Source organism: Gallus gallus, chromosome 3 (assembly GCF_016699485.2).
Source record: "Gallus gallus isolate bGalGal1 chromosome 3, bGalGal1.mat.broiler.GRCg7b, whole genome shotgun sequence".
Classification (NCBI taxonomy): domain Eukaryota; kingdom Metazoa; phylum Chordata; class Aves; order Galliformes; family Phasianidae; genus Gallus; species Gallus gallus.
Genome location: NC_052534.1, coordinates 16,752,181 through 16,776,216, shown reverse-complemented (window position 1 = coordinate 16,776,216; position 24,036 = coordinate 16,752,181). Strand labels below are relative to the sequence as shown.

General features: G+C 35.9%; 1 protein-coding gene across 9 annotated transcripts in view; it reads right to left on the bottom strand.

Moving 5' to 3' along the window:
• Positions 1–24,036, bottom strand: part of LIN9 (lin-9 DREAM MuvB core complex component) — a 37,516-nt gene that overhangs the window by 5,281 nt on the left and 8,199 nt on the right. The window contains exons 1-12 of one of the 9 annotated variants that reach the window (XM_046938764.1): positions 22,719–23,052; positions 22,408–22,609; positions 21,937–21,969; positions 20,853–20,947; positions 17,075–17,179; positions 15,690–15,823; positions 12,838–12,963; positions 8,181–8,338; positions 6,827–6,960; positions 5,763–5,882; positions 5,483–5,584; positions 770–850 (exon numbers count right to left, since the gene is read on the bottom strand). In XM_046938764.1, the coding sequence (XP_046794720.1) occupies positions 770–850; positions 5,483–5,584; positions 5,763–5,882; positions 6,827–6,960; positions 8,181–8,338; positions 12,838–12,963; positions 15,690–15,823; positions 17,075–17,179; positions 20,853–20,855 (963 nt within the window). In that variant the 5' untranslated portion in view covers positions 20,856–20,947; positions 21,937–21,969; positions 22,408–22,609; positions 22,719–23,052. Of the gene's footprint in view, positions 1–769; positions 851–5,482; positions 5,585–5,762; positions 5,883–6,826; positions 6,961–8,180; positions 8,339–12,837; positions 12,964–15,689; positions 15,824–17,064; positions 17,180–20,852; positions 20,948–21,936; positions 21,970–22,407; positions 22,610–22,718; positions 23,053–24,036 lie in introns of those variants that run through there. The other 8 variants (XM_046938765.1, NM_001031042.2, NM_001396721.1 and 5 more) reach the window with 8 other exon arrangements.

The window sequence follows — 24,036 nt, the reverse complement described above, 5'->3', positions numbered from 1 at the left end:
ACGTGGCCACTGAAAGGATAAAGAAGAAAACCACACCACAATAAAGTCTTCAACATTCAAATATTTTACATTAAAAATTCAGCATTTTTGGTTTAAAGAAATAAAAGGGATTCCTTTTTCTCTCCACAGACTTCAACATTCTGTCTGTACACGGTAGAGACAACTGTCTGAATGGACACTAGCAGAAGGTTGAGACTGATAGCTTTCTACTTTCAAGTTGACTGATAGCCATGGTTGGTAGAAGAGATATTCTTCTAATTTTGATTCACAGACTGATGACTAGATAAAGCCTAGCAAGAAAACTGTTCTGCTCCTGATAATTATGCTGTAGCTGGTCAAGTACTGTAATTCTAAATGCAGGTCAGGGGCACTCAGAGATTTATGTAGAAAAATTCTGAACTGAGTTATCACTTAGTCAAAAAACCTAAATGCATACCTACCATCCACAAAATAAAAGTAAGATAAATGCTTTACTGATTCCCCAAATCCTTAAAGTACATAGCATGTATCAACTGACAAACAAAATGAGGAAACATCACCATCAATTGACACATAAAACAAAGAAATACTATACCAACATTAATCTTTTCCCAAAGCATAATGCTTTTAAAGTGACTGACCTCTCTGACTTACCTTAAAAAAAATAATTTAAAAACTCCAACATTATAGAAAGCAATAAAGAAATGGGTTTTTATCTAGACTTTGTTTTAATTGTATCAATTTGCACTAGCTGTTAAAGTATATCCTTAAGATCTGAGAACAATCTTACCAGCTTTTCTGCTTCTGTATTCATCTCTCTTAACTGTTTGATGTGTTCCTTCTTGATCATAAGGATTTTCGATAACCTGGTCTAAAACAAAGGAGCTATTTTTAGAATGAGTAGGTCCTTATGTAGTTCTGAAATTGCATACAAATTCAAGATAATAAAGTGCAAGTATTTTTTTATCATTATAAAATATGTTTCTCAGTTGTTTATGACATCAAAATGTCAAAATAAAAATTAATTGAAACTAAATGATGGATATTTCAGAAGCTTTTAAAAGCATTTTAAAGTACCTTAGACTGGAGAAAGCTGAAATCCATCAGCTGGAATTCCCTCTAGGAAGACTAATATAATTTATATTGTTAGAGGCTGAAGAATCAAGAACGTTATTTTTCTTCTAGCCCGAAGGAAAGCTGTATCATCATGGTGATAACATGTACTACAATTAACAGCACTTGTTCTTCCGTAGCTATTGCTCAGTATTCTGGTTTGTTCTCAGCTGTGCCCTGGACTGATCACCAGCTCTTTGTGTACATTCTTGCAATAAAACCTGGTATACAGATTGGATCTATTTCCTACAGTCCTGCTCTGGGCATTCTATTTTTCCTGTTTCTTTCAGAATGGGTATATCCTGTTCTTCTGCCTTGGGGACCTAACAGGCTGAAGAGGAAATCACTGGGACTGCTCTCAGCACATACATCATTTCTAAAACTGTTCATACTCTCTCAAGCCCACAGAGAGAAATTTTAGCTTCACTTTAATCAACAACAGTTTTGTTATTGATAGAAACAGAGCCAAGATGTCAGGTTTTAAAAATTTCAAAGGGTTTAACTGCATCCTAGGAGGGGAACATAAGACTGGGAGAGATAGGAACTCCTGGTTCAACATACACCACATGACCCAATACTGCGCAGGTACTTTTCTAATTCCTTCTGCTTGCTTCTAGCCTTGTACTATCCCCCAACACTCATGGTGAGCCAGCACATGCAGTTTTGCAGCTACATGGAAAACCATATAAGGAAAATGAAAAGGATAAACAATACATTCAAGAAAGACAGGAAAAAAGTTTTTAAATTATTACTTTTGAGATGGATTATTTCCCTGATCTAGTTCACTACCACGCAAATGCACATGTTGGCATAACACTTTCTCATGGGAAAAAAAAGCAGCTTTTAAAATTAATAGCACCTGAATTTAGAGCAAGGAAATGAAAGCTGCAGAATTAAACCCTAAGGGCATCCCAGCAGTAGTACAGCTGATCCAGATGTACCTCTCTACATGAATAGGAGGCATTGCCTGGATAATGATAATTTTATTGTTATTGACATTTGTACAACGAAGTCCATCTTCGGCATGCTATGCCAATAACAAAAAAGGATTCTTTCAGTTTAAGACTTCCATGGAAGCACACTTTATTATGCTTTCTGTTCAAAACAGAGAGAAAGTAGTTACATTCAAGTAGTTCTAGGAATATCTGATAAATGTTCTTTTTATAAACTACTACAGAAAAGGTAAGGAAAGGAAAGCATTGGGAAACTACAATACTATATTTTACAGCACACAGAGACCAATACAGCTGGACATTTGAGTCTCGTGCTGATCAGGTATCTAACAAACATCAGAATTATCTTTAAATTAAATGGAAATGGCTTTGAGTTCTCAAAATTAATCTTATCATACCAGGGGCACAATACTGTGAGTCAACAGGAAGATTAACATGCAGTTTTTCTGCAGTGCTTTCCAAGCAAATCTCTCAAAGCCTATACATAAACATTTAATTAAACCTCACAGTGCCCACATGAAGTAAATAGATATAATTAAAACAACACAAACACCTATACTTTAACCCAGAGGTGTTGGCAAACAGCATGTGAGAGGAGGGAAAGTACTGAATACTTTCTGACAGTGATGCCAAAAAGTTCTTTGCCAAGCTATGCTGTCATCACTATCCAGCAACTAATATATTTAAGCCCCTCTGATGAAGCTGGTGTGTTCCCAGCTTATTGCAGGCTATTTTATCTTGTAAGTTTTAGGAGCAATTATTTAGTGATAAGCTTCTATGATGATCATCATATATATTCAAGGATGTGATCCAGTCCATGACCTTCATTGTTACGTTATATTCATCCTACTTCCAGAAGTACTCCAGTGGTCAAGGTAATTTAATTCTTCCTACAAGAAATTCTGATCTTCCGCTGTATTAAGATGATTACCAACTTCCTCCTAGTGCTACATTTTATTAAACAGAACTCCATTTTCATTTGCAAGTATCACCAGTGAATGCTTTAGTTCAGGTCAGTCTTCATCTCCTTGAGGAACTCTAGCCTAGCAGCTTCATTTTCACCTTAACTCATCCTCCTTACTTTATAGTTCTCACTAAACTGGAAAAGATATTTTAGTAGAATACTTCTCCAGATATGAAAATCAAAAGACATGAAGGCAAAATCCTTATAGCATGCTTAGTACTTTATATATATTTTTTGAGTTAAAAAAATAAACAACAAGAATACAAGCATTTCAATATATGCAATAGCTTGACGGAGAATATATTTTAAAAACCTCTCTCACACACACCCAAAACCAAACAAAAATCTAGTATTCATAGCTCTTTCTTCCCGTCTTTAAGATGAGAAGATACTTCTTTTTCCACGATCATCGGACTGATACATATCTCCGATGGTACTGCATTAACATTCTCCCTCTACTGGACATGCAGTTACACTGCAAACATTTTTTTGGTCTTGGATTGCATCCCTCCCAGTCTAAATTTAATCTTTTCCCAAACCAAAAACAAAAGAAACAAACAATGAGAAAAGCATATATTTGTCCACAGTAAAGATCAGAAAGAAGCCCAATGACAAAGTATAAATATGGAGAAATTAAAATAATAATACTAAAAAAAAAAAAAAAAAAAAAAAAAAAAAAAAAAATCAACAGTGCTGTTCAAATGTGGTTGCTTCAAGTCCCAGTGTTTGCATACAGCTTCAAGTTGTACCTCAGGAGAATGTCCTCATCACATAATCACTATCTGCATATATTTCTGGCCACATTTCCTTTTGTTGTGAACTAGTTTTGGAACCCATGAAAGAGAACTAAAAGGCATGGTTGAAACCATCTTAAAGATATGCAGTGACTTTTTTTTCTTTAAATCTTTTGTCCCAAATACAGCTTTTCCATGAAATTCTTTATTTTATGGTATCATAAGCTATTTCCTAATAATAACTGTCCTGAAGTTTTCCTTCACAGAAAGATTTTCTGGCCATTTAACTGCTGAATCGCCATTAAATCAAAATGAGGGCTTTGACACTTTTACTGTAGCAGAGTACAAGAAAAGGACAGACATGTTTAACGGTAGTCTTTAACATAAAACTACTTCTGAATTAGTGAATGCAGCGTGATCAATATTCATTGATAGCTGTCTATTTTGCAACACCAGGTTTCAGAATCATTCCTTACTTCTAACAAGAATGTCAATGCTCTAGGCTTAAAAATAATGTAAAGTCCCACAAGAAAAGTTGTTTTAAGCCTCTTGATGCCTGCATCAGAAACTTCAAACAAGTATTAAGATGATCACAAACCAATGCCAAAAGTCCACAGCTTCACTTTTTTCAAAAACTTGACAACCTTCAAGCAAAAAATGTATTACTACAGTACCTCTCAAGTGCCCACACTTTAAAATCTCAGATTAAAAATTTCAGGTTTCCTTATAATGAGTAATGGTGTACCACTAAACATGACAGAAATTATACGGTTTTCATATTTGAAATACAGAAACACTTCCCCAAATGGAACAGTTTAGTACAAAAGTGATAAAGCTTCACTGATCATACTCAGCGACTCAAGGAGGATGATAGCTCCAGATCCAGCTTAATAGCATAAGCAAAGACTGTACCTTTTGTTTACTTAATTTCTTAACATCATCAATCTTAGGATGGCTATATCTAATTCAAGTTTTCTTGGCTAAGCCACTTTTTCCAAAAGAGGCTTCACACAGTGTTACTCCAAAAAACTGAGTAAATCATTCTGTTAAGTGAAATTAATTATGCTGAAAGGTCAACGTATCAGTGTATCACGTGGGAACTACAGACAACTTGAATCTTTGAGCCAATTATATACATCTGAAAGTCTGATCAAAGTTTAGCAAGAACACATATCAGTTCTAAATAATTTTAACATTGAGTATTCCAATTTCTTTTAGTACATTTCAAACTGCTTTTCATCATTAAATAATTCAACCACAGATTATAAACCAAGCTCACATGAGCAATTATATTATTTCATCATCCTGAAGAGTAATTGCCTAGATTAGATTTGATATTCAAGAAACCTCAACTTCTTAACATGACTTGCCTATATTTTCTGAACTGTTGTACAAAATTCACTGAAGAATTATTTCATGATGATGAATCATAAAACAATTCGGATTTGGGGGTAAAAATTATATCTTTTTAGACCGACTGATAGAACTAGGAAAGAGAGACTTCTGGAGACATAAGGCCTTTTTGAGGTCTGAGAAAAGAGCAACACAATTCAAAGCTTATTAAAAAATGATAAAGAAATAAAAAGAAACTCAAATCGTACTACTAATTTCTTCTGAAAATTTCATCATATTGATATTACTATCTTTTATATATCAACAGAATTTCATTTAACTGCAAAAGAATAGTCAGAATAAACATGGAAAGGGCAATACACAACAAAATTGGAGTTAACACTTACCACTTGAATGAGGAACTCTACTGGAAAGCCACCTAGTGTTTCACTGTCTGTGCCTGAAATTTTGTTTTTCCATGATGACTGTCCTAATAAAGGGTCACTGTCCTATACAAGAAAGAGTATTTTATTTGTTAGCTTATTTTTAGAGGGATTTGCTAAAATTACCTTATTGAGAAACCTGAGAAAACTTATCTCAAAGACTGTATAAAGGTAACAGCTTCAAGATTTACCAGAAAATATTTCACCGAGTAATATTATAAATTAGAAGAAATAACCAACTCACTGTAATTGGAGACTGGAGCGAAGGCGTATAATGCAGCCGGGGAGGGGTCATAAAGAACCTAGAAGGCCGCTGTTTCTGCCCAAAGGCAGCAATTGGCATGGTTTCATGAGGTTCGTTACTCTGCGAGACAAGAAAAATAAGGACATTCTTCAGGTGCCATGTTAATTAAAAAGCTTAACATACCTCATCAAATATATATTCTATTTCTGGAATCTGGACTAGCCATGCCCAACCATGCCCCAAGCCCAAGCAACAATAAGGAGTAGCATTTTGCTTTTGGGCTAATGGCAGCTTCAAAACTATATTCCACTGTTGGAGTTTGAAAAGTGTTATGGCATTGCATTAAAACAAAAAACTCCTCCAACCCAAATCCTGCAAGGGAGAATATACTTCAGACAACTTCATCTTCCTTTAGTAGACTCAATGATAAACAAGACACAAAAGAACATGCTGCCCTCTAAAAATCTTGCAGTCTAGACAGACACTATTTAACAGAAACAATCCCCTCCCCTGGAGTTCACAAATCAGTATAGAACCACGAGAGCTAGGAAATAACTCAATTTTTTTTTGGCCAAAGCAACATTCTCACACTTCGTTTCATTACCACAAACGTTTAAAAATTATTCAATCAACAGATAATACTTGCTTACAACTACCTCAAGCCTTTCCTGACTTTGGCAAATTACAAGGAGTCAGGTTTCCTTGAACAATTCTAAGAAATCCTGCCTAGATCCCATAGCAGAATTTTCTCTGAAATCTTACCTTACTCATCATACTTTTTCATACTCAGTCTACAACAGTAACTCTATCCTGTTATTCCAGTCTAACTCATTACATTTGTATTAGAGAAGGTGAACTTATTCTATATAACAATCAGCAGCAGAAGCTAATTTTCCTGGAAATTCCCATGCGTTCATTGCGCTTGTTTCTGGTCTATGACAATACTACCTGGATGCAATTAATACTTTGAATTTTCTTTTTCTTGATTAAAGGATGCAACTGTAGATTAATAAATAAATAAATCTGCATTACAGCTATTTTGAGAATGGACTATTAATACTTACAAGAACTTCATAATCTGGGATCGTTTGTGTTCCAAGACCTGCCCTGTCAAAAGTGACTCTGTACGTAGCATTAAGAGTGTCTACTGCTTCTATCTGTCCTGTGAATAGCCCATCATGGACACCTCGCAATCGTGCTAAAAAAAAAACAGAACAAATGAAAGAAAAAAAAATATCAACAAAAACCTCCACAAAAACTCTAATATTATAATGCTCTGTTGTCACTGAGAAGAACAGACTTAAATCTTTTGCATGTAACCTTGGCATATATATGTAACCTCTTTGTATATGTGCTTTCCAATGCATATATAAAAACAAACAAACAAAAACAAAAGCAAAACTGATCAGATTAAATGAAAAAAATTGTAAACCCAGAAAAAAAAAAACTGTATCCACTAGCAACACTACCCAATTTCTTGTCAAATTTATTTTTGCAAGTCAAATGTTTCCCACATCTAATCTTCAGCACTACATTAATGTCTAGAGAAAACACTATTTAACTCCCGGTACCTTCTGACAATTAGGTTTTGCAGGCAAAAATCAATTTTGGAATGATTTTGCACACCGCTTCTCTATGACCACTTGCAATGATGACTATACTTAGAAAAAGAAGATGTAGAGCACAATTCAAGGATACAGCTCTAGGAGAGTGAGAAGATACAGGGTGCTTTGCACGCCCGCTTTTCAGCAAGAATTAAGGACAGTGATGTTGAAAAACTCAGGAAGTGAGGAACAGAAGATGTTGGAGTGGGAGATACTGTGCTTGTGTGAAAAGTATCCTGCTTCACAGACTGGAAGGAGGAGTTCAAGATTTTTTATGAAATTAAGCAAAGCTGAATGCATTTCTTTTAAAAAGGAACATTTTTAACAAGATTCTTTCCTTATTTATTAGTACTTTTTTCTATAAGACAATGTCCTGTTTTGCATATGTATTCAACTACACTGCAGTATCAATTGTATACTTGTTTTGAGACAGGTATTTTTATATTTACAGAAAATAAAGTTTAAGTTTTATATTAGCTCATATTTTAAACTTTCAGACAGCACTAAGCTCTTGGCATTGAAGCCTCTCTAGGATTTGCTGGATATACTTTACTTCAAACAAAACAAACCCAAACAACAACAACAACAAAGATAACACCAGAAATAATAAATCACAAGATCATATCTCAAAACCATGTTACTGTTTTACAAATACTAGGTAATCATTATAAGCACTTTCTCAAAGAGCTAGCAACAAAAGCAATGAATTTTTAATGTTTTACATTTATTTTACCTATGCACACTAAGTACGCTACGGTTTACCAAAATCTTTGCAAAAATCTTGGGTATTGTTTATTAGTTTTTAAGAAATTACCTGTAACTTTTGTTCCTATTACAAGGGGTAATGGAATTTCATCTGGAAGATCTTTGAACTGTGAAATATCTGCAACCTTACGCTGCTGCAAAAGTCTTATTTTCTGCCGCTTCTGTTTTAATGCTGATCTTTCCTCTTCAAAGAACGCAGAGGAGCACCTACAATACGATAAGGTAAAACGGTACTTAAATTCAACACTGAAGACATACAAATACAAAGACATAACAAACAAATGAGCATAGTTTACAACTCAGTGAGAGTAAACGAAAAAGCTTGGAGTGAAGTGCTTAAGAGAGTAACAGTTTACTTGAAACAAAATTAAAAACAAAAACAACAAACAAACCTAAACAAACATCAAACCATCCAAAGAACAACCAGAAAGACTCAGGTATGCTGTTTGCATTAATATTTCAAAAGAGTACAACTTTTGAGGACTTTTTCTGCTTACAGTGATCCATCTGGTTTCACACAAAGCTGAAGAGAGCCTCACATCCAGCTTATCCTGAGCACCGCTTCAATGCTTGTACTCAGGATTTACTGTGAGGTACCTGCCTGCCATCACCTAGAACAGTAGAACTGTTTGAAGGTTAAACTTACTATGAAAGGGCAGTAGACTTAACATAAAAGGGCATTTCCCTGTCTCTTCTATTTGCATCCATGCTGAGTGGCTCTTAGACATAAATCCCTATTATGTAGATTAATTGTTCTGACACTGATCACAGTACCAGTATAAATTTGTTGGAACGGGGGTTCTTGTGTAAAATCAGATCACCTATAACATTCATCTCTCTCTTTGCTTTGGTCTTAGAATGTAATTTAAGAGATCACAGACTTACGCACAAGGTCCTTATTTGGTTTTATTCATTTTCACTTTTAATCTCCTGAATAGGCATGATGCATGAGAATAATACTGAAAGCATAAAGACACTGCTCCTATCTCTAGTTCTTATTAATTAAGGAATCATTCCTGTGTTGACAATAGAAACCCTTTAAAGGAGTACAGATGCTATCATAGGTGTGCCTAATTGTAGAAGCAGTTATTTATGAAATAATTTACTACAACTTTAATAATTGCTTTACTGTAGTCAAATGCAATTTAAACGTTCTCTGTAGAACTTATCAGCTAAGTATCGATCAGTGATCAATAAAAAGTGCTATTTCACAAGGTTATTTTAGACAACACTGATAATTTCTCCACTGGTTCCCCATTCTATACCATCAACTATTTTCCATTTAAAAACTCAAAGATTTTGCTTAGTTATTTATCTCTCATGTAGTATTGAGCAGTCAGCTCCTCTATTTCCAAGTCTGCTTATTACTCTTATTATATGCTGAAATAAACATTTGTATGCTTTCTTCTGTATATCCCTCACTCAAACTGTTTCACAAAGCCACTTTGCTAATCTCCAAAATTTCTCTTTCTTGCAGCGTGTATGATCACAAGAACTAAGCTGTCAATGGCCTGAGGCCATCTCCTTTTCCACTAACTTGTGGTTTTATACTTGCTTGTTCACGTGCATGCATCATGGGCCTTGTCTTACACATGGTTTCAAAGTTACATGGGGAATGGAGCGTCTGTGTTGCTCAGCACGTTCACTGAGATCTTATCCTACACAAGACATAAAAATGCAGGAAGAGGAACAAATCGAATCAATGAAGTACTTCCCTCAGACCTGCACAGCAATGCACTGCAGTGAAAGTTCCTTTTCTAGGCTTTCAAATCACTGTCATCACAGAAGTCATCACTCAGGGAAGCGGCAAAATCACAGTGCCTGGAGGTGTTTAAGGAAAGGGCAGATAAAGTACTTAGGGACATGGTTTAGTAGGCAATACAGGTGGTAAGTGGACAGTCAGACTAGATGATTTTAAAGTCTTTTCCTACCTTAATGATTCTATGATTCTATTATTTGTGTAGTCTAAAAACTGTATTGTATGTAGATTGAGCAACAGTGGGCATGTGTCCACTCACCAGTTTACTACTGAAGAGCAAAATGTATTTACCTGGAGTTGTGTACTGCCTAATGATCCCCATTAGAAATTCAAAATATCTGGAAAGGCGTATGGTAAAGATAGATGGTGGTTGGGAGATCTATGAAAAGCTTATTTTGATATTCTTAAAGATATTATTTTCTTCATATTTACTTCCGGAGAGGAAAAAGTGTGAAATAATCCTTGCCATAGGATAAATACAAACTAGCAAAATATAGGTTGGGGCTTTCAACTCCATTGAGAACAAAATAACTAATCACAGCAAGACAAAGAAGAAGAGAAAAAAAAAGTGAAGAATAGAATTTAGTATTAGTCCTTGTAATTATGCGCAAGATCTTACTTCAGTAACAGCAGACACTGTCTGATGTTCTTTGACTCATGCCCTTAGAAATACAAATTCAAAGCCTAAAATACTAACCATTAGGAATTTTTCACTACTAGCTCAGATGCCTTTAAAAGACCATGTCCCAGGTATACTGTACTGGTATACTCCCTGTATACTGTAGAGTATTCCTACCTTCTGTTATAGGAAATTTCCAACACCTTCTCTCCAAAATGTTCTTTCATTTTTGTACCATTACTATGAAGAAAAGTTAAGGCAAAAACTATGGTAGAGATCACACTGCAACCTCCTTATTTTTCCACCTAAGTGTTCAACCTCTTAAGAAACCTCTCAGTTTCTACCTTGGACACCAACATTTGAATTAACATAGGGGGACCATCACCATCATATAATGTCAGGACAAGCATGTCTACACTAAATTTACATTCATTCCTATTTCACAACCTCGGTGAAATTTATACAGAGTAGACAAGACTAACAATTTCCTCTTCCTCCTCTTGGAGCACATACTTTCTCACAGTCTTCTGGAATCTTACAAGCTTTGTGGGTTCCCAGGAAGAATACTATTGTGCTATCCATCCACACTGTTGCTGGTGCGATGGGACATTTAACATAGCAGCAGACATAAGAAAATATTACAATATATTTAACACAAAATGGAAGAAGAAAGAAAAAAAGACAGTAATCTTGTGCACAGCTATTACACAGAGACACTATTTTCTGCCATCAACACTATGAATGTGAAATGTCATGCTTTCTCCTCCCTTCTGAGCAAATATCAGTATTGCCATGACTGAGGACAGACATAAATTTCTAAGAGAGAAGTAATGCTAGAAAACTGTACTCCAAAAGTAGATTAAAAGTGTTTGATAAAGCACTCGAATGATTTAGAATCATTCAAAATCTTTTAAAACTGATACAAAAGATCTCTGTTGAGATCTTGAAAAACATTGACAATCTTTTGGTTAATAAACAAAACCAGACTCTATATCCAGCCACAAGGTCGTAACTTCAGAATTTATGTGAAAGAACTTCTTGCCCATTTAGAACTGTGGATCCTCTTTCTCTTCAAAAGAGCCCTCTCTACGTGACAGATTAAAAAAAAAAAAAAAAAAAGAAAGAAAGAAAAATATAACAATTAAATGGTCCAACATGTAGAATGAAGCAAGTTGATCTTATATAGTGATACATACCTTTGGCAAAAGTCAAATGAATGAACAACTTCAACTACACTAATTTCCTTTTGATGAGAAGTGTAACAATAGAGGAACTAAAAGCTATCTCACAGTTACGCTTAAACTAGTTTAATTACTTTAATAACTAATTCTTATAGTCTGTAATCTCCATTAATAAACCAGTCTTTTCTTACCTCCACATCATTTACACATTTTTCTCCTGATCTTATAGAATTCACAGAATCATAAAATGATTGAGGTTGGAAGGGACCTCTGAAGACATTTGGTCCAACTGCCCTGCTCAAGCAGGGACACTGAGCGCAGGTTGCCTGTGATCATGACCAGATGGTCTCTGAGCGTCTCCAAGGTAGGAACTTCTCCTGCCAACCTGTTCCAATGCTCAGTCACTCCCACAGTGAAAAAAAATAATTCCTTATGTTCAGAAGGCATCCTCCTGTGTTTGAGTTTGTGCCCACTACATTTTACCCTTTCTCTAGACACCACTGAAAAAAGCCTGTCTCTGCCTTTTTTATATCCTCCCTTCACATATTTGTACACACAGATGAGATCACCCCGAGCCTTTTCTTCTCCAAGCTGTAATCATTCGGTCAGTGGGTTTAAAAGTTAAGAGTGTCAAGTAGAAAAGTTTTAAATAGAGGAAAAACTATGCTCTTCATTCAATACTGGGTTCTTGTCTACAATGTCTGATATTGTATGACTGAGTTTTCCCCTCTTTGTTTTGGCAGCCAAGCTAGGAGAAGTTGAAAATCTAGAAAATAGTTTAAAGAAATAATACAATACATGAAAATGTGCACCTGTTTTTCCCTACAAAGAGCTACTTATTTCTAGAAAATACATCGTGAAAAACTGCCCTGTTTTCCATGCCAGGAAGTACAGCAACATGGAAGACGCAGTAATAATTTCAACATATCACATATCTAGAGTGGGTAGAGAACATTTCAAGTACAAGCTCATGAGAACAGAGGGGTGAGGAGTGATGTGTATGTTCAGAGAACACTACTTAAAAAAAGTTGTTCTACACACATTTGTTATTTACTATCCATGTGCAAAGAGATTCTAGAAAAGAGCAATTCAGGTAACATGAAAACTACATGCAGTTATTAAGTGAAAAGAAGAAAAAAAAAATCACCTCCGTGGTTTTCCCATTAATCGTCTGATTTTTCCCCATTCAACTCTTGTCAATTTTCTGGTTTTCAAGTTTGGAAAAGATTCCTTCAGGCATACACAGAAATCATTGTCTCCTTCAAATAGCGGTCTGTTAAAACATAAGTGGTTCTCCATTAACTACACTTAGTAAACTTTTGTCAGAGGATTCTTAAAAAAAAAAAAAAAAAATTAATCATAAGAAATATATTGAAAATGAGAAGTACAAATAAATATAAATAAAAAAAAAACCCAATTCTATTTAAAGGATAAATTTAATCTGAAATCAAGTCAGTTGAAAACAAAAGACAGAAAGTTCTCAGGACTATTGTTTTGCTTGAGCCTCACTATCAATGATGTTTAAAAATGTTCATCTGTCTTGCTACTATGGGGAAACAGACAGTCATTCTGCTTTGTAATGTGTATAAGGGCATCAAAAGAAACTTCAGCAAAATCAACAAAGTGTCACGGAGATACCACAACCCACTGAAGGAAACCATTAAGATACAGCAAGGTATTAAGAATAAAGGAAGGGACAATAGTCATATGCAAGGTGATACTGAGGAATAGAAAAATAGTTCCTTTTTCATAAATTCATTCAATAATAAATCAGATTCTCAGAGGGTTCCCAAAATACAATTGAGCCATCTTGTCACTGTAGCTCTGCAGGAGAGATATACGTTATAACATGACTCCACGATAAAGCAGATGATCACTATAATAGAAGTGAAAGTTCAGAGAACCTACCAACTTATGAACTTCTCTTAGATGTTATGATCTGTCATAACACAAATATACACCTTATGTTTTATGACTGCGTTTTACTTTGTAGTACTACATTCTTCTTGAGCTGAGGAAACAAGGGAGCTGCAATGGATACGCCTATCTAATAGCAGGTTAACCATTAAAGACCATGTGCAACTGGAATAGATCTCACCTGGTGTGAACAAAAGAACTGCATCCTAGATAAAGCCACTTTCCTCCATTCTCTGCAGGGCATTGGGATTTAAGAGGGCAAAGAAAAACTGCTAAGGATCATCAATCATGCTCAAAAAACAGATCAGGGAGTGCAGAAAAAGTTTTATTTTATTCAGTTTTACTTTTAGTAACATAAGACATCCATGTAAAGGAAAGCTTTTTAAAAGAAAGAGAAAGACAAGAGAAAGAATCTGTATTTGATTTTTACTATCACTTAAACCTAAGCAGGCGAACTGTAAGCCCACAGCATTTACAAGTCTGGAAGCTCTGGGAAATGGTGTAAGCAATCTGGGGCCCTCTGATCCTTGCAGTAGTAAGTTTCCAAGTATAACAAAGTCAACAGGATTTTACAGAAAAATGGTCCTACATACAGCACTACAGATAGAATCCAACTGAAACAGTTTAAATCACCTAATAATTTCACAGGTGACATTTGTCAAGATTAGAGCATTTTACAAACTTTTAGCAAGTAAATGGCACTTACATTGATGATGTCAATTTAGGACAAGATTTGGTTAAAATATTTTAAGATGTGTAGAGAGCGCCATATTTCATCAGTTGACAGCTCTATGCTTTAAACTTTTCTGTGGTTCACCTTGTCTAGATCTTATCACTCACAACAACATAAAGCTTTTCTTCCATAAAAATGTAGTTTCTTAATAAATTAAACTACGATAATATCTTCACAGGATTGTAACTTAGTAGCATTACAAGCATACAGTGATAATTACGAAAGAGGTTTTTGGATTTATCTGCTAGACCCGATAGATTTATCTGATAGACTTAAAGCTCCACAGACGTTTGGGAATAAAAAGTTCTTGGACTGTTGTATAATAAAAGAATAAAAATTAAAAAAATTGTAAACATCATATACTAAAATTACAACTAAGAATAAGTAGGGTTTCCACTCCCCTCCCTCCTGGGAAAAAAAAAAAGAAAAAGAAAACCCAAACTACTTTTTTCAAAAGAACTCCCACAGAAGATGAATTTAGAACAAACTGAAATGAACATGTAATTTTTCTGGTTGTGGTGAACAGATTTGAGAATGTTTTTCTGTTGCTATGATTGCCTGCTGAAGTTAACAAAAAGAGCTGCAGCAATTCTTATTAAATTTGGAAACAAAAACAGTAATTATGAATAAATTCTGGAAAAGAATGCTTGTTAACTCCGAAGCCATCCTTTAATTTATTAAACGTTAGTGATCCACATAATAGTTAATCTGTAACAATTTTTGCATTTTATTTCCTGATTAGGGACTAGATTAAAATGGTTCTCTTAAACAATTTATAACACCTTACTAGGTGGTATTAAGCGATAAAGTACCAAAGGCTGAAGCACAGACTTTGGAAACAACCTGGGAGGTAGTTTAGGAGATGTAAGATGATGCTGACACCTAGGGAAGAGCTGAACGGTCACAACCCAGTAGTCTGTTTGCAATCACAGTAAAAATAACAGGGGCAATAGGGAAGAAACATATGCAATGAAAGTTTACAACTTGTAGGAATGGGTATCTTCTGAAGAGGCAGTCTCCTTTCCCTCTTCATTGTACACCACTGACCCAAGGGTTCAAAAAGCGTAAGTGTTCTGCTAACCTCATGCTTAAGAAGCTAAAAACAAATGAATAAAATCTTGCAACTGTTAGAGGCAGAGGCCATAAAAAGTAAATTATTTCCATGAAGGAGACATTCCAAGAACTAAAAGAACTACCCAAGTGGATTGCTCATTATAAAAAAGAAAGTCATTTCCAAGAGTAAATTTTGGAGTGTCTAATCAGCACATGGAAATTTACAGTTCAATTTCAGAAAACAACTTGTTTCTATATTAATAGGATATTTATATGCTTATACAAAGGACACATACTTATCTATATTAGAATAGAACCATTCATATATGCACCACTTGTGAGCTTTGGGAAGTTTGAGCAGGTTACGAAGCCGTAAACCAATCTTCTGTGAAGCTTTCTTGTCTGGTGTCGACATCGTTGTATTGAACTTCTATATAGTAAAATAAAGGAAACAGTTAAACACAGTCCATTATTCTTCAATACTCAAATAATTAAACTAGATTTTCTTGATACAAGTTCATACATTAATGATTGCTACGTTTGAATTCCGCATATTGTTAAACGAAAATTTTTTGTTGCTGCTGCAAACCTGTAATAAACCTTACTGCACTTTATCAGCAACACGATCAAACAAAACAGATGGTGAACTTTAGCAGGATCAGTACAACAAATTATCTTCACACAAAGCTCTTGTAAGGAAAGCTTTTTCCAACATTGAAACTACATTGCTAATAACAGTATTGGTACTGAAGTACACACAGGCCTCAAATGTTTGAGGCACTACATAAAGGTTTTTCTAGCAATCATGGGACCTCCTAAGCCAACATTTAAGTACAAATGAACTAGGCATAGGACATTACCCAGGCCTTTTGACTGTTAAGAAATCATAGTAACGTAAGAGAGAAATGACTCTGACAAAATGAATCCAGCAAAACAGCAATTGCTAAGTCTTCCCTATTCTAGACTGCACAATACAGTTCAGTAAGTGTGTAAGGTTCATATTCAAGTACTACTTGTTCACTGTGGCAAATCTAGGCTCACAAGTTGATGGTACACAGAGAAGTGAGTTGGATGACAGAAGTATCAGAGAGCCAATTCTCTGAAACTAAGAGATGTTGCCCAGTTTAACGCAGCAAATAAAGGGCAAGAAAAATAACTGCTACTCTATTATGCTGTACCAAGAAGCAGACAGTTAAGCAGCGGAACAGATAAACAAGCTATCTGAACTGGAGGATGGCATCATTTCTGTACCAAGGTAGAGACGGCCATGAATATATTGAAGGCTATAACTCTAGCGCAAGTTCCTAACTACTGAAATATATTCATTTATATAGAAGTCTTCTAAATGATGTAGTTTGGGGAAGAACCCTAGCCAGTTTTTAACTGAAGTGGAATAAATTTGTGCAGGAGCAAGCTATGCAGTAGCTCTGGGCTACTCCTGTATTCTTATGTCCAGCATCAAAAAGAACAAGCACTCTCATAAACAATCGTAGGAACCCAGTTACAATGAAGAAAATACAAATCTTTTTAGAATTGAGGCTTACTCCTAGCAACATCTTTCCTCACAGGCATATTCATAAACAGATAGTGCAACTTGAAAAGCAAATATATTCTATTCTTCCACTAAAACAGATGGGCTTGTTCCCATTTTTGGTAAAAATATCTGCATACATGTAGGTACCTGTGGAACCATCACAACCTTCTGATTTCTTTTGGGTGACCTTGTGTTTATTTGTCTGTCATCTTCTTCACAGAAGAGTCGACTCCGTTTTGAATTTCTGAAGGGCTGCACATATCAAAATTGAGAATGAATTACAAGAAAAAAAATGAAAATGGATTTCTCTGTTCATGCACCGTATTCACAGTGAGAGAAATGGAATGCCTTTTCTCTTGCCACCTGCTAGTTTTAAGGCACAAGGAATTTAAGGTTCAAGGCTTTCCAGTGCTAACTATAATTCATTACCACGCTGCTGGCCCAGTCCCATGCAAGAATTTAGAACCTAACTCCCACTTGCTTCCAGATGAGTTAAGTGTCTGAACACTTGTATATCTAAGCTTAAAACATTTCTTATGTTGGTTATAAACACCTCTCTTAGACAGTTTGTTCTAAATTTTTGGTAAAACAAATCATCTGAACTGTGTTTCGGTATGCTCTCATCAAAAATATTAGCTGTATATATATTTTTTGCAAGGATCATGTGAGTCTAATAATTTACTATTACTATTATTATTATTTTACTATTATTATTTTTAATTTACTGGAAGTACCTACACTGGAGAATGCTAAGTTCATATGTGAAGAACGTAAAGCTTGTATAAAAGTTATCAAACTATCAGATAAGAGAAGAAATTAGAATTTGTGCTCACAAAAATTTACTCATGCTAAGAGGTTATAACCCAAAAAGAATGAGAAGGCTGACCAAAAAAATGAGAAATCATATTGTGTGAAGCGTGTTATGAAGCTTGTCCCTCCTTTCTTACACTTCTGTTTAGTTATTCCTCAACATTTTATTCTATAACAAAAATTTTGAGTTTTCAGTGAGGATAAAACAGTAACCTCTGTCTGGCTGTCAGTGCTGAAAGCAAGCAGCTTTCCCTTCCATGAAAACTGCAGCAGGAGCCAGTCACAATTGAAGGGTCTCTCCTTTGCAGAATTCCAGGGCTGCACCATATAGTGTTCCTTGTAATTCAAACTATTAACAAAGGTGATGAGTAAAGGTCAAACAAATGCAGATACCATTCTGCCAGTAGAAGTGGTGGAAGTGCTGCAAATTGGTATTGGTATGAAATCTGTAGTATTCTTCACACTGTGGGCGCTAACAGCAAAAATAAGTCCCCAGTAGCAATCATAAAATAAGAAAGAGAAATAAAACTTCACTAATAAGCATTTATATATGAGAAATTTATTTAATAAGCTCGTAACTGATTAAGATATCTGTCTGAAAAGACACGATCCTAATTGAATTAATTAGTATTAGCAAAAAATTGGCTTGTCCCATGCCATGAGGGCAGCTAATGCTTTCCCAGGGAAGCGTGTTTTCCCCCATGCAGTTGGAGAATAGTGCTGTATATGTGCTGGACACCTACGCACATGGAAGAAGGAAACTCCCATTTCTTGTACACTTTATGAACCAGGAGAGAGACACACACTGAACAGACAAGCTATACATTAGCATGGTAACTGAGTAGTGCCCACATCATATTATCATTAATTAGTTTATCATGTTAATTGCTCTGGATGTTGTTTCTCTGTCTTCATGAACATACGTTGAGTTTATTTCTTCAAATCTTCCAACTTACTAAATCTTAAAAACAATAATAGATTTAAATTATAATGTCTTGATATTCTTTTATACCATTTCTGTTGACCTTTACAAGCTATCAACCTAAAAAAGAAAGCTCAGAACTACTCTAACATTTGAGCCAGGAAAGAAATCACAATCCTGCCTCAATAAAAACTCTCATTATGTTACCAAACTTTTTTTTTTTTTTGTCCCCCTTAATCATAGCATTCTGGCTTCCAGACTTGGGATCAAGTTCTCTTGAATATTTTCTATTATATTTCAGTATTGATGACCGAGATGCTGGTTTCAGAACACCTGTTTTTCTCTCCTAAATGTCTGTATATAATATAAGAATAATTGATGATGCTATATCAGATTAAAATCATGTGCCAACATAGGAACAAAAATACTCCACCTAGAAAAAACTTAGAAAGTTCCTTCAACTTTCCACTAAGGCTATGTTACTGCAATAGAACTGCTTTCCAATCCTCAATAAAAGCTACCAAATTCTATTCCAAGGAACCACCCAAAACGACAAAGTATCACAGTCTGGATTACTGACGTCAAACACCAGAATAAAATAACAGCTGTCAAAAAGAAACAACATCCACCTTAGCTAAATAGGTCAGGCATTTTGGGAAAGACTTTTCAATCAATAGCACAACCTCAAGATTCTAGTGTTCAGGGAACTCAAAATAGTATAGAAGACTACACAACATCTATGCAGCATGGACCACGGCTAACATATTAACCTACACTCTGGCCCATGTCCCAGCTTCATAATAAAATACTGAGCTAAATTCAAAATTTTACTCCTTATATTTGATAGCTAGAGTACCTAGAGAGGGACAAAGTTTTGATATTATAGTTTCTGGATGTTAATGTTATGACTAGTGACTTCTGTTCTTTAGAACATACCATCTTCTAAATTATCAGTAAAGCTCATTTCTGTGAGAAGATAACCATTCCTGGGACACAGCTGGAAACTGTCATAAACTCTGCCAGGAAGTCAGGGCCATCATAAAGCTCCACTCACTGCCTGAAGCTGCATTTTGTAGACTTTTGTAGTTCCCTAGCATAAGCATATATCAACAAGTGTATATACATCTCCACGAATCCTCCCAAAACAAATACTTTCTCTGGGTAAGATTCTGTCTACAGGGAGAAAAAAAAAATAACAGAACAAACTAGACGACAGATGTTAGTCACGCTGTCTTAATGCACAACTAGATACTGCTCAGGTGTTTTGGTTGCATGCAGAGCTGGCAAATGTAATAGTTTCCAAACATAATTCTCCACTTCAAATAAACAAGCACTTCACAATCAATAAATTATGGTTTGAATTAAAAGAAAAAAAAAAAGAAAAAAGTGAGAGCTGGAAAGTTGGTTGCAATTACTGTAGAAGAAGATGGCATCAAAAAAGTGCAGGGGAAAGATCTGCATAGCAATTGAGAGAGTATTTCATACGCTCTTCAGTATGCAGTAAGAAGAGCACACTAACACACATGTAGACAAACTAGGTATTGGGGCTGGTGGCAAAACCAAACCAAAAATCAAGGAACTAGGTAAGGTTGAGAACACTTAGACAAATCAAGAAAAGGTTGAACTTGATACAATGGGGAAAGAAATGACAATGGAATATTTCAAACAGAGAGGGGGAAAACGGTCAGCCTAAACAATGGCCACATGATCTTGGAGGATTCAGGCTCTTTGACTTTTACTTCCCTACACCAAGGACATTCTTTAACTCAATGTCCTCTTATGAGTCCTCTCAGAATGCTGCAGGACATTTCACTGACATCCCTTCATCTTTATTACAATATCCCCCTCAGAAGACACGAGGACGGAAGTGACACTTCCCCTTCCTTTTCCCTGTGTGTCAGTTCCGAGCCTAAATTAGAAATACGATATTTCATGAGATAAAATAAATGGCCAATGAGAGAAAACGATTACCAGCTATCTTGAACAAGGTCAGCAATTTAACTTGTTTGCTTATTCATTTATAAAAAATGCTTTCAATTCATATTGGAGCCCCATAGACTGCTCGTACAGCAGACAGTTTAACATTCTGAGATTACGAAACTATGAATTCTCAGCCAAATTTTTTGATTGTTGCATTTGATTAACTTCACGGCATTTTACCAATCCAAAAGTTGTCTTTTTATTGCTTCTTACCATTTCCACAGTAGAGGCAGCATTCTTGCTTTTCCAAATGGGAGTTTTCTGCAGTGAATTATATTTTTCATTCCATGTATTGGACAAACTTCCCTCTGTTGTGAGGATTCATGTCATTAATACACATACATTATATAAATGTATACATGCATATATACTTACAAGTATGAGCTACTATCTGAAACCTAGCGTAACATCAACTACTACTATATATTTCTTTTACTTGCAATGTCTTCTTCAGATTCAACTATAAGTGGATTTTAGATTTCAGTACTTTTTATTAAATCAATTTAAAAAGGAGAAGCATGAAAAGAACTTTTTTATTTCTGAAACCAAGTTTAGATTTCATAAAACCTCCTTTGGTGGAATCAGTTACTTCCATTCCTTCCCCTGTCAGGGTGACAGGCTGAAACTGAATCTTGGGGAAAATAAAGTGATTAAGCAGGTGCAAACAAACAAGTAAAACAAATTCAACTGAAACAAGCTACATTAATTAAAAGAGATTCAGCAAACCGTGTTATCTTCCTCATGTAATACAAGCCTTGTAATATGTAATGAAACTTCTATTGTTAGGCAGATTTTAAGTATTCAAAAGTTGTATGTAACACTCATTAAGACAATTTCAAAGAAAAGAAATAGATTTTTGAGTTAGCCTACAACTTGCTGACAGAAAACACAAGGAGATTATGAATTTCCTTCCTAATGTAACATTTGTCACATGTATAGCTCTCACTAAGAATCGTTCTCCTATTTCATCCTCAAGAGAGGAAAAATTACCTCAATTTTCCCATCAAACCTGACGCCTAAGCAATACTTAAGAAGAAACACTTTTCAGGAATGCCATCCAGAAGAACAGTGTCTAAACACACCACAACATGTGCAGTTTCAACCACCAAGCATTATCAGTCTGCAGAGCTAACTAATAAGCACAACAAAACTAATGATATTTTAAGAAAACACAATAAAACATCAAAACCAAATATTTTTCAGTGTTATATGCTTCATGTTTCAGAGCCAGAAACTAAGTACACATGAAAGAGTGGGTGCTTCATTTATTCATGTAAATAACACATTATCTTCTTACCTTTCAAGCTCACGAGTGCTTTTGCTGAAGAACCTGAAATATATCAGAAAATCCACATAAACAATTTTGAAGCATACACCTTATTCATTCTTAATTCTTAGGAAGAAACGAGAATATTAAAACTTTCACAGTTGAAAGAGTGAACTCAAGACACCTCCCATTGCATCAAGGACAGTATTAGATGATTGTGACCCAATAAAGCTCTTATTGTTCTCCCTTTAGCTTCACTCTTACAGAACTGTTTCAGATGCTGAGCACTTTTATTCACCAGAGCAGCTTCTTAATGTCCAAATAACACACAGGTGGAACTACATTATATTATTTACTAGGATATAGTAAGCAACTTTCTTTTAATCGTCCGACTAATTCAAAATTCTTCAGTGCCAAGAGTGTCCACAGAAGAAGTAGTCTGTGTGTGCTAAGCTTGGATCAAAAGCAGGGAGTCAGATAGCCAGTTGCACCCAGTAGTACCTCCTTGCAGCAGCTTCAGGAATTAGAAATGTAGACTCAATCCTTGCTTTGTTTTCAGTTTTCAAATTGTGCAGTGCATCCATCAGAACTTCACTGCTCCTCTTGAATGGCATCTGTAAGACCTCTGCAGTGGTTCTGGGTAAGAAAAGTAAAAGCTAGGCCTCACCACTGTCCTCATGCTCCGCAATCAGCAAATGACTCTCTAAGAATAAAATGTTGGAAGCACTTACATTAGGAGAAGATAAAGGGAAAGATATTTCTGCTTGAAAGTGCTTCCAGAGCATCATGGCTTCCTCTCAAATCAACCTTACCTTCCCACTTATGTCCCACTGTTGCAATCTTCCCTTCTAGCATTGCTTCCTCTTCTGCCCCCTCACTTTCCCCACGTCCTTCCTTCAGCTTCTCACAAACCGCAGTTCCGGAGAGAATTTTTTACTCCAAAGGTCTGGAAATCCCTTTGCTTGCGATTCTTCTGTATCTGTGCCCTACGCCCACTAATTTCATAATGCCAGAGATCCTCGCTTCAAGGGGACACATTACAGGGAACATCACAGAGCCAAAAATAAAATATTGCCCCTTTCCAAGAGAACAGAGTATTTTAGCTTTGGGTGGGCTGTTGGAAGTGAACATGGGAGAAGTGAGGACAGAAAAAAAAAACAACCCAACCACCTGCATTCCTTATTCTTTCAATATAGATTGTTTGCTCACAACTTATTATGCTGTTTAAAATCTATATCAGTGTTCAATAAAAAAAGAAAAAGGAAATAAATTTTCTACTAAAAAAAAAAAAAAAGAAATCTGTTTGAATTGGAGCAATGAAACAGAACTAGTTTTCACTCGTAGATGGCTTAGAAGGCCCCTCTCCCAGTTTCCCCCAAGCTGTCCAACTGCAACGTAACAGACTTGGGCTACACTGTTGCCCTTCCTGCAAGTTTCTTTCAAAGGTGAAATAAACTTTGACAGCTTCAATCACAGAATGATGGAATCACCAAGGTAGGAAAAGACCTCCAAGATCATATAGTCTAACCAGTCTAACCCTGGGCAGCCCATTCCAGCACCTGACCACTCTTTAGGAGAAGAAATTTTTCCTAATATTCCAACCTGAACCTCCCATGGCACAACTTGAGGCCATTCACTCTCATCCTATCACTGGTTACACAGGAGAAGAGGCTGAACCCCACCTCGCCACAACCTCCTTTCAGGCAGTAGTAGAGAGCGATAAGGTCACCCCTGAGCCTCCTCTTCTGCAGGCTGAATAATCTCAGTTCCCTGAGCTGCTCCTCATAAGACTTGTGCTCCAGATCCTTCACAGCCCTTTTCTGGATATGCTCCAGTGCCTCAGTGACATTCTTGTAGTGAGGGGCGCAGCACGGAACACGGCACTTGAGGTGCAGCCTCACCAGAGCTGAGTACAGGGGGACAAGGACCTCCCTGCTCCTGCTGGCTGTACTATCGCTGATATAAGTCAGGATGTCATTGGCCTTCCTGACCTGGGCACAATGCTGGCTCATGTTCAGTCGAGCGTCAGCCAACACCCCCACATGGGTCTTTCAGTCACTCTGCCCTAAGCCTGTAGCATTGCCTGGGGTTTTTATGACCAAAGTGCAGGACCCAGCACTTGGTTGTGTT